Source organism: Coregonus lavaretus, assembly GCF_964263955.1.
Source record: "Coregonus lavaretus genome assembly, chromosome: 3".
Taxonomy (NCBI): Eukaryota; Metazoa; Chordata; class Actinopteri; order Salmoniformes; family Salmonidae; genus Coregonus; species Coregonus lavaretus.
The window spans coordinates 4,433,614-4,448,626 of NC_139990.1; the positions used below are offsets into that span (position 1 = coordinate 4,433,614).

General features: G+C 45.4%; 1 protein-coding gene across 1 annotated transcript in view; it reads right to left on the minus strand.

The window, feature by feature from the left end:
* LOC311119844 (gamma-aminobutyric acid type B receptor subunit 2-like) overlaps nucleotides 1–15,013 on the minus strand; it is a gene marked incomplete at both ends in the record, with an annotated part of 144,523 nt that overhangs the window by 115,185 nt on the left and 14,325 nt on the right. Inside the window, 3 exons of the mRNA XM_084157790.1 lie at nucleotides 2,937–3,069; nucleotides 12,944–13,094; nucleotides 14,365–14,445. Of these exons, the coding sequence (XP_084013916.1) occupies nucleotides 2,937–3,069; nucleotides 12,944–13,094; nucleotides 14,365–14,445 (365 nt within the window). The remainder of the gene's footprint in view (nucleotides 1–2,936; nucleotides 3,070–12,943; nucleotides 13,095–14,364; nucleotides 14,446–15,013) is intronic.

Genomic DNA, 15,013 nt, shown 5'->3' on the forward strand with positions numbered 1-15,013 from the left:
TACTGCAACTCGCTGTTGGCTGGGCTCCCTGCCTGTGCCATTAAACCCCTACAACTCATCCAGAATGCCGCAGCCCGTCTGGTGTTCAACCTTCCCAAGTTCTCTCACGTCACCCCGCTCCTCCGCACACTCCACTGGCTTCCAGTTGAAGCTCGCATCTGCTACAAGACCATGGTGCTTGCCTACGGAGTTGTGAGGGGAACGGCACCTCCGTACCTTCAGGCTCTGATCAGTCCCTACACCCAAACGAGGGCATTGCGTTCATCCACCTCTGGCCTGCTGGCCCCCCTACCTCTGCGGAAGCACAGTTCCCGCTCAGCCCAGTCAAAACTTTTCGCTGCTCTGGCACCCCAATGGTGGAACAAGCTCCCTCACGACGCCAGGAAAGCGGAGTCACTCACCACCTTCCGGAGACACTTGAAACCCCACCTCTTTAAGGAATACCTGGGATAGGATAAAGTAATCCTTCTACCCCCCCTTACCCCACCCCACCCCCCCACCAAAAAAAAACATGTTGTAAAGTGGTTATCCCACTGGCTATAAGGTGAATGCACCAATTTGTAAGTCGCTCTGGATAAGAGCGTCTGCTAAATGACGTAAATGTAAATGAGTGCATACTACGGGTGGGTGTTGCTATGGTGACCAATGAGCTAAGATAAGGCGGGGATTTGCCTAGCAGTGATTTATAGATGGCCTGGAGCCAGTGGGTTTGGCGACGAATATGTAGTGAGGACCAGCCAACAAGAGCGTTCAGGTCACAGTGGTGGGTAGTATATGGGGCTTTGGTGACAAAACGGATGGCACTGTGATAGACAACATCCAATTTGAGTAGAGTGTTGGAGGCTATTTTGTAAATGACATCGCCGAAGTCAAGGATCGGTAGGATAGTCAGTTTTACGAGGACATGTTTGGCAGCATGAGTGAAGGAGGCTTTGTTGCGAAATAGGAAGCCGATTCTAGATTTAAGAGTACCGGGTGGTGGCCGGCTAGTGACAGTGTCTGACGTTCAGGGCAGGGTACTGGGCGGAGGCCAGCTAGTGGTGACTGTTCCACTGTCTGATGGCTTGGCTATAGAAGCTGTTTATCAGTCTCTTGGTCCCAGCTTTGATGCACCTGTACTGTCTCAACCTTCTAGATGGTAACGGGGTGAACAGGACCATTTCAGGTCGTCAGTGATCTGCACGTCAAGGAACTTTTGACCCTCTCCACTGCGGCCCCGTCGATGTGGACGGGGGCGTGCTCTCTCTCTGCTGTCTCCTGTAGTCCACAATCAGCTCCTTGGTTTTGTTGACGTTGAGGTTATTTTCCTGGCTCCACTCTGCCAAGGCAGTCACCTCCTCCCTGTAGGCTGTCTCGTAATAGTTGGTAGTTAGGCCTACCACTGTTGTGTCATCACTGTTGTGTAGCCAGCTCTCCTGGGGGCTATGACCACTCTCTTTCTCCTTCCCATTGAGGAGCAATGACGCACTAGATAAAACACTGGCCTGGCTTGTTTTTAGAGTTTAAATTGGAATATACTTTTGTAAAATCAAAAGGTAGCCTATTTGGTGTTTCTGTGTGTGGGTGTGTATGTGGGGCGAGGGAGGGGGAAGGGGGCAAAAAAGACAGCAAGAGATAACGAAAAAACTATTACAGCAGCCATACAAAGAAAACTGCATAATGATTGGTTGGATCACACACTTTGCCACAGCACCTCTTCTCTGATGTGACAGCCTCCATTTTGGATTGTTTTGGCTGAGGTGAGCCAGGCAGGCAGACAAGCACTCGATGGCACTTGATACGCGCTGCGCCGCCCGCCTAGCTAACATTATTTATCTCTGTGGGCCCTGGTCAAAAGCAGTGCACTATATAGGGAATAGGGGGGCATTTGGGACACAAACCAGTTATCGCAGTAATCAAACCTCTAATTAAACCAGAGGCTAAGATAGTCACATTCAAACGCTTGCTGTGGGAGCAGGAGCTTAATGTGCTCCATGTTAGGAAAGACCCAGGGACTGATCCAATCAACTCCCATTAAATGAACTCCCATCCCCTTTCTGAAGGGAGGAAGCGACTGTTAGCTAGTGTGCTATCCCAGCATTAGCCTGGATCTCACACCTTTTGGAAGAAGGAAAATAATGATAGCTAATAGCTGACGTTAGCCTGGGACGCACACCTTTTGAAGGGGATCAAGAGAGAATGCAAGCTAGCGTTAGCCTGGATCGCACACCTTTCGAAGGGGATCAAGAGAGAATGCAAGCTAGTGTTAGCCTGGATCTCACACCTTTTGGAAGAAGGAAAATAAATGATAGCTAATAGCTGACGTTAGCCTAGGACGCACACCTTTTGAAGGGGATCAAGAGAGAATGCAAGCTAGCATTAGCCTGGATCGCACACCTTTCGAAGGGGATCAAGAGAGAATGCAAGCTAGCGTAAGCATGGATTGCACACCTTTTGAAGGGGATCAAGAGAGAATGCAAGCTAGCGTTAGCCTGGGACGCACACGTTTTGAAGGGGATCAAGAGAGAATGCAAGCTAGCGTAAGCCTGGATTGCACACCTTTTGAAGGGGATCAAGAGAGAATGCAAGCTAGCGTTAGCCTGGATCGCACACCATTTGAAGGGGATCAAGAGAGAATGCAAGCTAGCGTTAGCCTGGGACGCACACCTTTTGAAGGGGATCAAGAGAATGCAAGCTAGCGTTAGCCTGGATCGTACACCATTTGAAGGGGATCAAGAGAGAATGCAAGCTAGCGTTAGCCTGGGACGCACACCTTTTGAAGGGGATCAAGAGAGAATGCAAGCTAGCGTAAGGCTGGATCGCACACCTTTTGAAGGGGAGAAGACAGAAGAGAATGATATAGTGTTAGCCTAGCGTTAGCCTAGCGTTAGCCTGGGATCTTACACATCATTAGCACAGCAGATATGGTGTTCTAGCTATACAGGTTATATACTCACAGTACACAGGGCCTCAAACTCTTTGTCGGACACCAAGGCACCGTCCAGGCCGAAGAGGAAGATGGAGGAGTAGGAAAGCATTCCACCCAGGATGATAAGGTTGTTCATGTAGGGACTGGACATCTTGATCAGTCTGTAGGAGGAGAGGAGAGGAGAGGAGAGGAGAGGAGAGGAGAGGAGAGGAGAGGAGAGGAGAGGAGAGGAGAGGAGAGGAGAGGAGAGGAGAGGAGAGGAGAGGAGAGGAGAGGAGAGGAGAGAGGAGAGATACACAGAGTTCAAAAATTGAAAAACGCAGAAGGACCATTTTAACATTGAAACATGTTTTTATATTACAATGCAGTCACAGCAGCGGAGCGAATTGGGGGAACAGAGTTCCAAAAGTGAACATTCAGATGGGACATTTTTGACATTTAAACATGTTTTTGTCTTGGTGAATTCCCACTTCCCGAGGTGTGCATTTTCCCAGTTCCGTTCCAAGTAAAAGGGAGTGAATATAGCTTTTCTAAATGACATACTTAATACATTTCACACCTAACAGGAGCACGTCAGATAACAACTTGTATTTGCTCAGGGGTGTGTTCATTAGTGAGCACCGTAGCAAAACATTACGAAAATGAGTTTATTATTGGACAAGTTCAAGTATGTCCCCCACCCCTTTTCTGCCCGTTTGGTTCCTAGTGAATACACCCCAGGATGTCTGTACATTACAGTTCACTTAGGACAGCATGTCCCAAACCATTGTGTAACTCACAACTCAACTGTACATCAAATCAATAGGTAATCAAATCTGTCTGTAAATGCAAGGCGAGGGGATATCGGCAACACCCCATCTATATAGGGCCATGGTGCTGCAGAATCAGGTATAGTGTAATGCCGGGGTCCCAATACACACCATGTCTGTAAACCATGTTCCTTTTTTCCATCTTGTGTTATTCATTGTACAGTGAGGGAAAAAAGTATTTGATCCCCTGCTGATTTTGTATGTTTGCCCACTGAAAAAGAAATGATCTGTCTATAATTTTAATGGTAGGTTTATTTGAACAGTGAGAGACAGAATAACAACAAAAAAATCCAGAAAAACGCATGTCAAAAATGTTATAAATTGATTTGCATTTTAATGAGGGAAATAAGTATTTGACCTCTCTGCAAAACATGACTTAGTACTTGGTGGCAAAACCCTTGTTGGCAATCACAGAGGTCAGACGTTTCTTGTAGTTGGCCACCAGGTTTGCACACATCTCAGGAGGGATTTTGTCCCACTCTTTGCGGATCTTCTCCAAGTCATTAGGTTTCGAGGCTGACGTTTGGCAACTCGAACCTTCAGTTCCCTCCACAGATTTTCTATGGGATTAAGGTCTGGAGACTGGCTAGGCCACTCCAAGACCTTAATGTGCTTCTTCTTGAGACACTCCTTTGTTGCCTTGGCCCTGTGTTTTGGGTCATTGTCATGCTGGAATACCCATCCACGACCCATTTTCAATGCCCTGGCTGAGGGAAGGAGGTTCTCACCCAAGATTTGACAGTACATGGCCTCGTCCATCGTCCCTTTGATGCGGTGAAGTTGTCCTGTCCCCTTAGCAGAAAAACACCCCCAAAGCATAATGTTTCCACCGCCATGTTTGACGGTGGGGATGGTGTTCTTGGGGTCATAGGCAGTATTCCTCCTCCTCCAAACACGGCGAGTTGAGTTGATGCCAAAGACCTCCATTTTGGTCTCATCTGACCACAACACTTTCACCCAGTTCTCCTCTGAATCATTCAGATGTTCATTGGCAAACTTCAGACGGGCCTGTATATGTGCTTTCTTGAGCAGGGGGACCTTGCGGGCGCTGCAGGATTTCAGTCCTTCACAGCGTAGTGTGTTACCAATTGTTTTCTTGGTGACTATGGTCCCAGCTGCCTTGAGATCATTGACAAGATCCTTCCGTGTAGTTCTGGGCTGATTCCTCACCGTTCTCATGATCATTGCAACTCCTCGAGGTGAGATCTTGCATGGAGCCCCAGGCCGAGGGAGATTGACAGTTCTTTTGTGTTTCTTCCATTTGCGAATAATCGCACCAACTGTTGTCACCTTCTCACCAAGCTGCTTGGCGATGGTCTTGTAGCCCATTCCAGCCTTGTGTAGGTCTACAATCTTGTCCCTGACATCCTTGGAGAGCTCTTTGGTCTTGGCCATGGTGGAGAGTTTGGAATCTGATTGATTGATTGCTTCTGTGGACAGGTGTCTTTTATACAGGTAACAAGCTGAGATTAGGAGCACTCCCTTTAAGAGTGTGCTCCTAATCTCAGCTCGTTACCTGTATAAAAGACACCTGGGAGCCAGAAATCTTTCTGATTGAGAGGGGGTCAAATACTTATTTCCCTCATTAAAATGCAAATCAATTTATAACATTTTTGACATGCGTTTTTCTGGATTTTTTTGTTGTTATTCTGTCTCTCACTGTTCAAATAAACCTACCATTAAAATTATAGACTGATCATTTCTTTATCAGTTGGCAAACGTACAAAATCAGCAGGGGATCAAATACTTTTTTCCCTCACTGTATCTACAATCAAGTTGATTCATATTACGTTCTAGGGGATATGTCCTTGTCTATAGGCTGCATCTCTAGGGACATTTGCAGAGATTTGCTGTACTCTGAGAGCAGTTTTAGTAGCTGTTTTAATAAAACCCTCACAAACTTTTACAGATGCACAATTGAGAGCATCCTGTCGGGCTGTATCACTGCCTGGTACGGCAACTGCACCGCCCGCAACCGCAGGGTTCTCCAGAGGGTGGTGCGGTCTGCCGAACGCATTACCGGGGGCAAACTATCCGCCCTCCAAGACACCTACAGCACCCGATGTCACAGGAAGGCCAAAAAGATAATCAAGGACATCAACCACCCAAGCCACTGCCAGTTCACCTCGCTATCATCCAGATGGCGAGGTCAGTACAGGTGCATCAAAGCTGGGACCGAGAGAATGAAAAACAGCTTCTATCTCAAGGCCATCAGACTGTTAAATAGCCATCACTAGCACATTAGAGGCTGCTGCTGCCTATTGAAATCACTGGCCACTTTAAGAAATGGAACAATAGTCACTTTAATAATGTTTACATTTCTTGCACTTCTCATCTCATATGTATATACTGTATTCTATTCTATAATATTCTTCTGTATCTTAGTCCATGCCGCTCTGTCATTGCTCGTCCATATATGTATATATTCTTAATTCAATTCCTTACTTAGATGTGTGTGTATTGGGTATATGTTGTGAAATTGTTAGATATTACTTGTTAGATATTACTGCACTGTCGGAGCTAGAAGCACAAGCATTTCACTACAACCGCAATAACATTTATTTTTATTCATTTTTTTACCTTTATTTAACCAGGTAAGCCAGTTGAGAACAAGTTCTCATTTATGACTGCGACCTGGCCAAGATAAAGCAAAGCAGTGCGATAAAAACAACAACAACAACACAGAGTTACACATGGGATAAACAAAAACATACAGTCAATAACACAATATAAAATCTATATACAGTGTGTGCAAATGTAGTAAGTTATGGAGGAAAGGCAATAAATAGGCCATAGTGCAAAATAATTACAATTTAGTATTAACACTGGAGTGATAGATGTGCAGAAGATGATGTGCAAATAGAGATACTGGGGTGCAAATGAGCAAAATAAATAACAATATGGGGATGAGGTAGTTGGGTGGGCTAATTACAGATGGGCTGTGTACAGGTGCAGTGATCGGTAAGCTGCTCTGACAACTGATGCTTAAAGTTAGTGAGGGAGATAAGAGTCTCCAGCTTCAGAGATTTTTTCAGTTCATTCCAGTCATTGGCAGCAGAGAACTGGAAGGAATGGCGACCAAAGGAGGTGTTGGCTTTGGGGATGACCAGTGAGATATACCTGCTGGAGCGCATACTACGGTGGGTGTTGCTATGGTGACCAATGAGCTAAGATAAGGCGGGATTTGCCTAGCAGTGATTTATAGATGACCTGGAGCCAGTGGGTTTGGCAACGAATATGTAGTGAGGGCCAGCCAACGAGAGCGTACAGGTCACAATGGTGGGTAGTATATGGGGCTTTGGTGACAAAACGGATGGCACTGTGATAGACTACATCCAATTTGCTGAGTAGAGTGTTGGAGGCTATTTTGTAAATGACATCGCCGAAGTCAAGGATCGGTAGGATAGTCAGTTTTACGAGGGCATGTTTGGCAGCATGAGTGAAGGAGGCTTTGTTGCGAAATAGGAAGCCAATTCTAGATTTAACTTTGGATTGGAGATGCTTAATGTGAGTCTGGAAGGAGAGTTTACGGTCTAACTAGACACCTAGGTATTTGTAGTTGTCCACAAATTCTAAGTCAGACCTGCCGAGAGTAGTGATTCTAGTCGGGCGGGCGGGTGCAAGCAGCGTTCGATTGAAGAGCATGCATTTAGTTTTACTAGAGTTTAAGAGCAGTTGGAGGCTATGTGGGGGTAGATCAGCTTAATATTGCAGATAGATTGTAACTTCCATCAATGTAATTGTCTGCATCACTTCCAATCCCCCATGTTTTTTTTTTATATATATACACACATACATACACATATACATATACACACATACATACATACACATACATATCCTTAAAAAAAAAATATATTCCCCTTTATTACTGTTTGGAGGTTTGTTAACACAGTCTCCAATGAAGGGCCAGATGTATACAAAATGGTGTCGTCTGTGTAGAGGTGGATCTGAGAGTCACCAGCAGCAAGAGCGACATCATTGATATACACGGATGAAAGAGTCGGCCCGAGAATTGAACCCTGTGGCACCCCCATAGAGACTACCAGAGGTCCAGACAACAGGCCCTCCGATTTGACACATTGAACTCTTTCTGAGAAGTAGTTGGTGAACCAGGTGAGGTAGTCATTTGAGAAACCAAGGCTATTTAGTCTGCCAATAAGAATGAGGTGATTGACAGAGTCGAAAGCCTTGGCCAGGTCGATGAAGACAGTTGCACAGTACTGTCTTTTATCGATCGCGGTTATAATATCGTTTAGGACCTTGAGCGTGGCTGAGGTGCACAAGCTCCCTCACGACGCCAGGACAGCGGAGTCACTCACCACCTTCCGGAGACATTTGAAACTCCACCTCTTTAAGGAATACCTGGGATAGGATAAAGTAATCCTAAATAAAATACATTGTAAAGTGGTTATCCCACTGGCTATAAGGTGAATGCACCAATTTGTAAGTCGCTCTGGATAAGAGCGTCTGCTAAATGACGTAAATGTAAATGTAAATGTGCACCCATGACCAGCTCGGAAACCAGATTGCATAGCGGAGAAGGTACGGTGGGATTCGAAATGGTCGATGATCTGTTTGTTAACTTGGCTTTCAAATACTTTCGAAGGGCAGGATGGATTTAGGTCGGTAACAGTTTGGATCTAGAGTGTCACCCCCTTTGAAGAGGGGGATGACAGCGGCAGCTTTCCAATCTCTGGGGATCTCAGATGATACGAAAGAGAGGTTGAACAGGCTAGTAATAGGGGTTGCTATAATTTTGGCGGCTAATTTTAGAAAGAAAGGGTCCAGATTGTCTAGCCCAGCTGATTTGTATGGGTCCAGATTTTGCAGCTCTTTCAGAACATCAGCTATCTGAATTTGGGTGAAGGAGAAGCGAGGGTGGCATGGGTAAGTTGCAGCGGAGGGTGCAGAGCTGGTGGCCTGGGTAGGGGTAGCCAGGTGGAAAGAATGGCTGGTCGCTTGTTGAAATTCTCGATTATCGTAGATTTATCGGTGGTGACAGTGTTTCCTAGCTTCAGTGCAGTGGGCAGCTGGGAGGAGGTGCTCTTATTCTCCATGGACTTTACAGTGTCCCAAAACTTTTTGGAGTTAGTGCTACAGGATGCAAATTTCTGTTTGAAAAAGCTAGCCTTTGCTTTCCTAACTGATTGTGTATATTGGTTCCTGACTTCCCTGAAAAGTTGCATATCGCGGGGGTTGTTCGATGCTAATGCAGTACGCCACAGGATGTTTTTGTGCTGGTCAAGGCAGTCAATTCTGGGGTGAACCAGGGGCTATATCTGTTCTTAGTTCTGAATTTTCTGAATGGGGCATGCTTATTTAAGATGGAGAGGAAAGCACTTTTAAAGAACAACCAGGCATCCTCTACAGACGGAATGAGGTCAATATCCATCCAGGATACCTGGGCCAGGTCAATTAGAAAGGCCTGCTCGCTGAAGTGTTTTAGGGAGCGTTTGACAGTGATGAGGGGTGGTCGTTTGACTGCGGATCCATTACGGACGCAGGCAATGAGGCAGTGATTGTTGAGATCCTGTTTGAAGACAGCAGAGGTGTATTTAGAGGGTACATTTGTCAGGATGATATCTATGAGGGTGCCCATGTTTACGGATTTAGGGTTGTACCTGGTAGGTTCCTTGATAATTTGTGTGAGATTGAGGGCATCTAGTTTAGATTGTATGACGGCTGGGGTGTTAAGCATATCCCAGTTTAGGTCACCAAGTAGTACGAACTCTGAGGATAGATGGGGGGCAATCAATTCACATATGGTGTCCAGGGCACAGCTGGGGGCTGAGGGGGGTCTGTAGCATGCGGCAGCAGTGATAGACTTATTTCTGGAAAGGTGGATTTTTAGAAGTAGAAGCTCAAACTGTTTGGGTACAGACCTGGATAGTATGATAGAGCTCTGCAGGCTATCTCTACAGTAGATTGCAACTCCGCCTCCTTTGGCAGTTCTATCTAGACAGAACATTTTGTAGTTGGGGATGGAAATTTCAGAGTTTTTGGTGGCCTTCCTAAGCCAGGATTCAGACACTGCTAGAACATCAGGGTTGGCGGAGTGTGCTAACGCAGTGAATAATTCAAACTTAGGGAGGAGGCTTCTGATGTTAACATGCAAGAAACCAAGGCTTTTACGGTTACAGAAGTCAACAAATGATAGCGCCTGGGGAGTAGGAGTGATACTGGGGGCTACAGGGCCTGGGTTAACGTCTACATCACCAGAGGAACTAGCCGGTGCCCCCGCACATTGACTCTGCACCGGTACCCCCCTGTATATATAGCCTCCCTACTGTTATTTTATTTTACTTCTGCTCTTTTTTTTTTCTCACCACTTTTTTTGTTGTTTTATTTTTATAAATGCACTGTTGGTTAAGGGCTGTAAGTATGCATTTCACTGTAATGTCTGCACCTGTTGTATTCGGCGCATGTGACCAATAAAATGTGATTTGATTTGATTTGAACAGAGGAGGAGTAGAATAAGGATATGGCTAAAGGCTTTAAGAACTGGTCTTCTAGTGCGTTGGGTACAGAGATTAAAAGGGGCAGATTTCCGGACGTTGTAGAATAGATTCAGGGCATTATGTACAGACAAGGATATGGAAGGATATGAGTACAGTGGAGGTAAACCTAAGCGTTGGGTAACGATGAAAGAGATAGCATCACTGGAGGCACCGATTGAGCCGGTCTCCGCGTGTATGGGGGGTGGGACAAAGGAGCTATCTGAGGCAGGTTGAGCATGACTAGGGGCTCTACAGTGAAATTGCATAATAAGAACTAACCGAAACAGCAATAGGCAAAGCATATTGACATGGGAGAGAGGCATAAAGCAATCACAGGTGTTATTCGAGAGAGCTAAGACAACAACTGGTAATGGCAACGAAAGTTTGGGCTGAGGCTAAACAGATAAACAGGACAGATGAACAGGATGGGGTACCGTGTAAAGGAACGGTCCAGCAAGCATCAGCTGTGTAGCTGAGTGATCATAATGTCCAGTGAACAGCAATAGGTGAGTCCGGGAGCATTTCGATGGCTGCTACGGCACAGGCGAGCAGGAGGCATGAATGTTGATTGCGTGTGCTAGCGGGCCGTGGCTAGCAGATGGATCTTCGTGTTCGTCGCAATGGGAAGCCTGTTGAAACCACATCAGACGATTACGTCGGCAGACCAGTCGTGATGGATCGGCGGGGCTGCGTGTCGACACTAGGAGGTCCCGTCCGGTTGACAGAGAGGTAGATAGCCGGGAGATGGGCCTGGCTCGAGGCTAGCTCAAGGTTAACTGGTGCTTGTTTTGGGACAGTGGTGATTAGCCAACAACAACATCCATTCGGTTGCAGCTAGCTAGTTGCGATGATCCGGTTTTAAGGTCCAGTGATTCAGTGATTCCGGAAGAAAATCCGATATGTTCTGGGTCGATAGCGCGCTGTGCAGACTGTGCAGACTGGCCGATAATTGTCCAGGCTAGAGCTGGCTGGTAGGTAGTGCAGGCCACGGACAATGGTGAAAACCACTAATGGTGGCTAATAGCAAGTAGCTAGTTAGCTGGCTAGTTTCAGCCGGAGGTTCTAGATAACAAGGTATAAGAAATAATAGAATCCGTTCCACATTGGGTGAGGCGGGTTGCAGGAAAGTATATTTAGTTGAAGGATGAAAAGTGAGATTGAGAAATATATACGAAAAAGACAAAACACAAAAAACAGGCTATTTACACGAGCACACGACCACACTGCTACGCCATCTTGGATAATACATCTTGGATAATACATCTGCTACATTTTTAAATTTTAGTCATTTAGCAGACGCTCTTATCCAGAGCGACTTACAGTTAGTGAGTGCATACATTTTTTTCATACTGGCCCCCCGTGGGAAACGAACCCACAACCCTGGCGTTGCAAGCACCATGCTCTACCAACTGAGCTACACGGGGCTAAACACGTGTATGTGACAAACTAACTAAATTTGATTTCATTTGGGTGCTACACATTGGTGGTGGGGGGGATGAGGTGAGCCCCCCCCCCCACCACCTTCCTATTGCTATTACATGGTCATATCCTACAGTCATACATTATACATTATTATACATTAACATACAATATATTGTCAGTATATTGTCCCATAAAATCTGTAATCGTAACTTTTTTATGTGGCGACCCCACTGCAATTCCCCCGCAACCCCAGTAGGGGTCCCGACCCCGACTTTGAATACCACTGGTGTAGGATGAAGTTGACCCTAGACACTGACCTTGGGTCAGTTTTAGCTTTCCCCCAGTAATGGTTAAAGACATGCTCCGGAACTTTGGTAACTGCTAAGTATTTTTTAAACCTCCCGCTTTGGGCTGGATGTGTCAATGTGTAGTTCATACATTCAGAATCTATCAGCAGAATTACTGTTTTACCTCAATTAGCCACAAAATCCCTAGTTTGAAAGCGACTGTTTTTCTGGAAGCTGCGCTGCGCTATTTTCCCTACATTTCCCCCCACGTGAGCTAACCCCCTAGCAATTTGAGTTCTAGCCAATGAGCTTCAGCCCCTCGCCATTTGAGTGACAGCTAGCAAGGTGCACAACAGCAGAGCGAGAGACAGAGCAATGATGTGGTGCACATACAGTATCTGCACATATATGATGTAGTACCCAGTTTTTGGAGACCACTTTTTGCTCGTGAGCGCTACTTTCACAAACTCTGGCTAAAAAGTATACAAAAGTACTGGTGAATCTCTTTAACATATGATTGGGGGAGGGGAAGCGAATCCTAGATTTGTACCGAGAAGAAACTTCCCCCCAGAGCTCTACTAGTCTAGCTAGCACTAGTCCACCAAACTCCAAGTCTTCCTGACTCCGTAGTCTGGAAAGGCTCCTTGATATTGTCAGCACAATGCGTTGAAAATGAAGGGGGCTGTACTTTTGATTGGTTCTCCTCTGTGTCTTTCTCACTCAGACACCAACATCGACAACCACACGCAGCCCCCGAGCGCCGCCCACTTCCAATACAACTGTTGGATTTTCTAATCCAAACAACGTGAGGTCTCAGACTCTCAACTCCCCAGGAAAGAAAACAACGTTTGAGAGAACCAATCAAAGCTCATTTCTGTGTGAATACTGCATTTACAATTTGACTCCTGTCCAGACCAGTGAGTCACAGCTCTCCCTTGCTGTGTACCACATGAGTAGCGTCAGCCAGGCTAGAGCTCGACCCCATCCTCCCCTCATTCCCCTCCCTCTTCCACTGACCTGTGGTTGCGGTTCTTGATGTTGAAGAAGAGGAAGGCCCCTGCCATGAGCATGCCCAGGATGGTGATAACAGACAGGATGCTGTAGAGGGGTACGTTGATGTTGCGACGCTGCAGACGTACAAACGTACGGTCCTTAGGAGGCTCCACTCCTGGAATGAAGAGGAGGAAGACATTTGCCATATAAAAATTATTCTAATAATGACTTCTACAGGTGAAGGATAGACAAACAAAATGAGACCTCACCAGTATTTTACGTTGAAAAACAACTCCACAAGAAGGGGGAAAGGAAAATAACTTGATTTGGAGGATCCACTCCTGAATGAAGAGGAGGACATTCACAGACCAACTAGCAAAAAAACTGGTTGAATCAATGTTGTTTCCACGTCATTTCAACAACATAAAAAATAATATGATGACGTTGAATCAACATGGAAAACTGATTGGATTTGCAAAAAGTCATCAATGTAAGGGAATTCTGTATTTTTTCCTAAATCCAATAACAGTGACATTTTTTGTTGAATTCATGTTAGTTGGCAACTCAACCAAATGTACAGTGGCTGACTAAATACTTTTTTCCCCCACTGTAAATCAAAACTAGACGTTGAACTAACGTCTGTGCCTAGTGGGGATTTTCTTAGCCTGAGAAATGTACAATAATTAACAATAATTATTTTGATTTTAAGTGTGTCCACTTGTCCAGTGACTTTGATTCTACAGTACGTAAAGTACTGGACACTTCTACAGTAGAAGGATAGATCCTAAATTAACCATCATTAGGCTACTTGACATTGGAAAACGCCTCAATTTGGCTACATTCAGCTGTGTAAATGTACCTCCATAGAGAATCAGTTGTTGTGGTCAGCGACCGCTGTTTCTTATGTTTGCCCTTTCCTTTATCCGTCCTCTCCGTGTCTTTGCCAATCGATTTCAACGTCTCATCTTACTGAGCTCTCTTATGGTGGTTCGACACATAGAAACAATTGTTTTAGCTGTCCCAGAGTGTGTGTATATGGGACAACAGGGAGGGAGGGGAGGGGAGGGGGAGGGTTGTAGTAATCATCAGGAATTGAACCAATTACAAGGAATGTCAACACCAGAAAACATGGCTTAATAAAAATGCTGGTAAATAATTCAACACAGGATGATTGGTTGAGAGGAGTATACTGGATGCCCTGTGTGTACGTGCACACACACACACACACACACACACACACACACACACACACACACACACACACACACACACACACACACACACACACACACACACACACACACATACACACACACACATACACACACGCACACACACACACACACACACAACGCACGCACACACACACACACACACACACACACACACACACACATACACACACACACACACACACACACACACACAATCTCATGTGTAAGTACCTTGGAACCTCATGGTGTTGTTGATGAGGTCCAGGACATCAGCGATAGCGTTGTACTCTCCAACCTTAACCTCCTGCCCCTCTGTTAGGAACACAAACAGGAAAGAGTTAGGACAGCATGTGGACAACACATTGGACAACTTTCTCTTTCAGTCCACTAGACTGTTCTCGCAGAATTTAAAATTGCAGCGATCTGACCCAAAATAACTAACATTTCAAATAGATAAGACAGCTCTAAATCCAAAACGAATGAGGAATATTGCAGTGTGAGGTCTCATTTACAGCTTGTGTCTTTTAGCTAAGTGTGCAAAACAGTGATTGGATCAAGCTAACAGAGTAATGGCACTGGGTTAATGTTTGTGATACAGATTGGTTTAATGGTTAGCAACAGTAACGCACTGGGGTGTATTCGTTTGCACACACTGTAGAAAACAGTAGCGAAACGTTTTGCAATGAAAATGAGTGTTTCTTATTGGACAAGTTCAGGTTAGTCCCTCTCCATTTTAGCCCGTTTTCTTCCGTTTGTTTCCTAGTGAATACACTCCGCTTTGTACTATACATACATACATTACCGGAGAGCAAGTCTCCAGTGAAGAAGCCAATCGCAAAATGAAAGCAACAATAAATAAAAACAATTGTACGCTGGCATT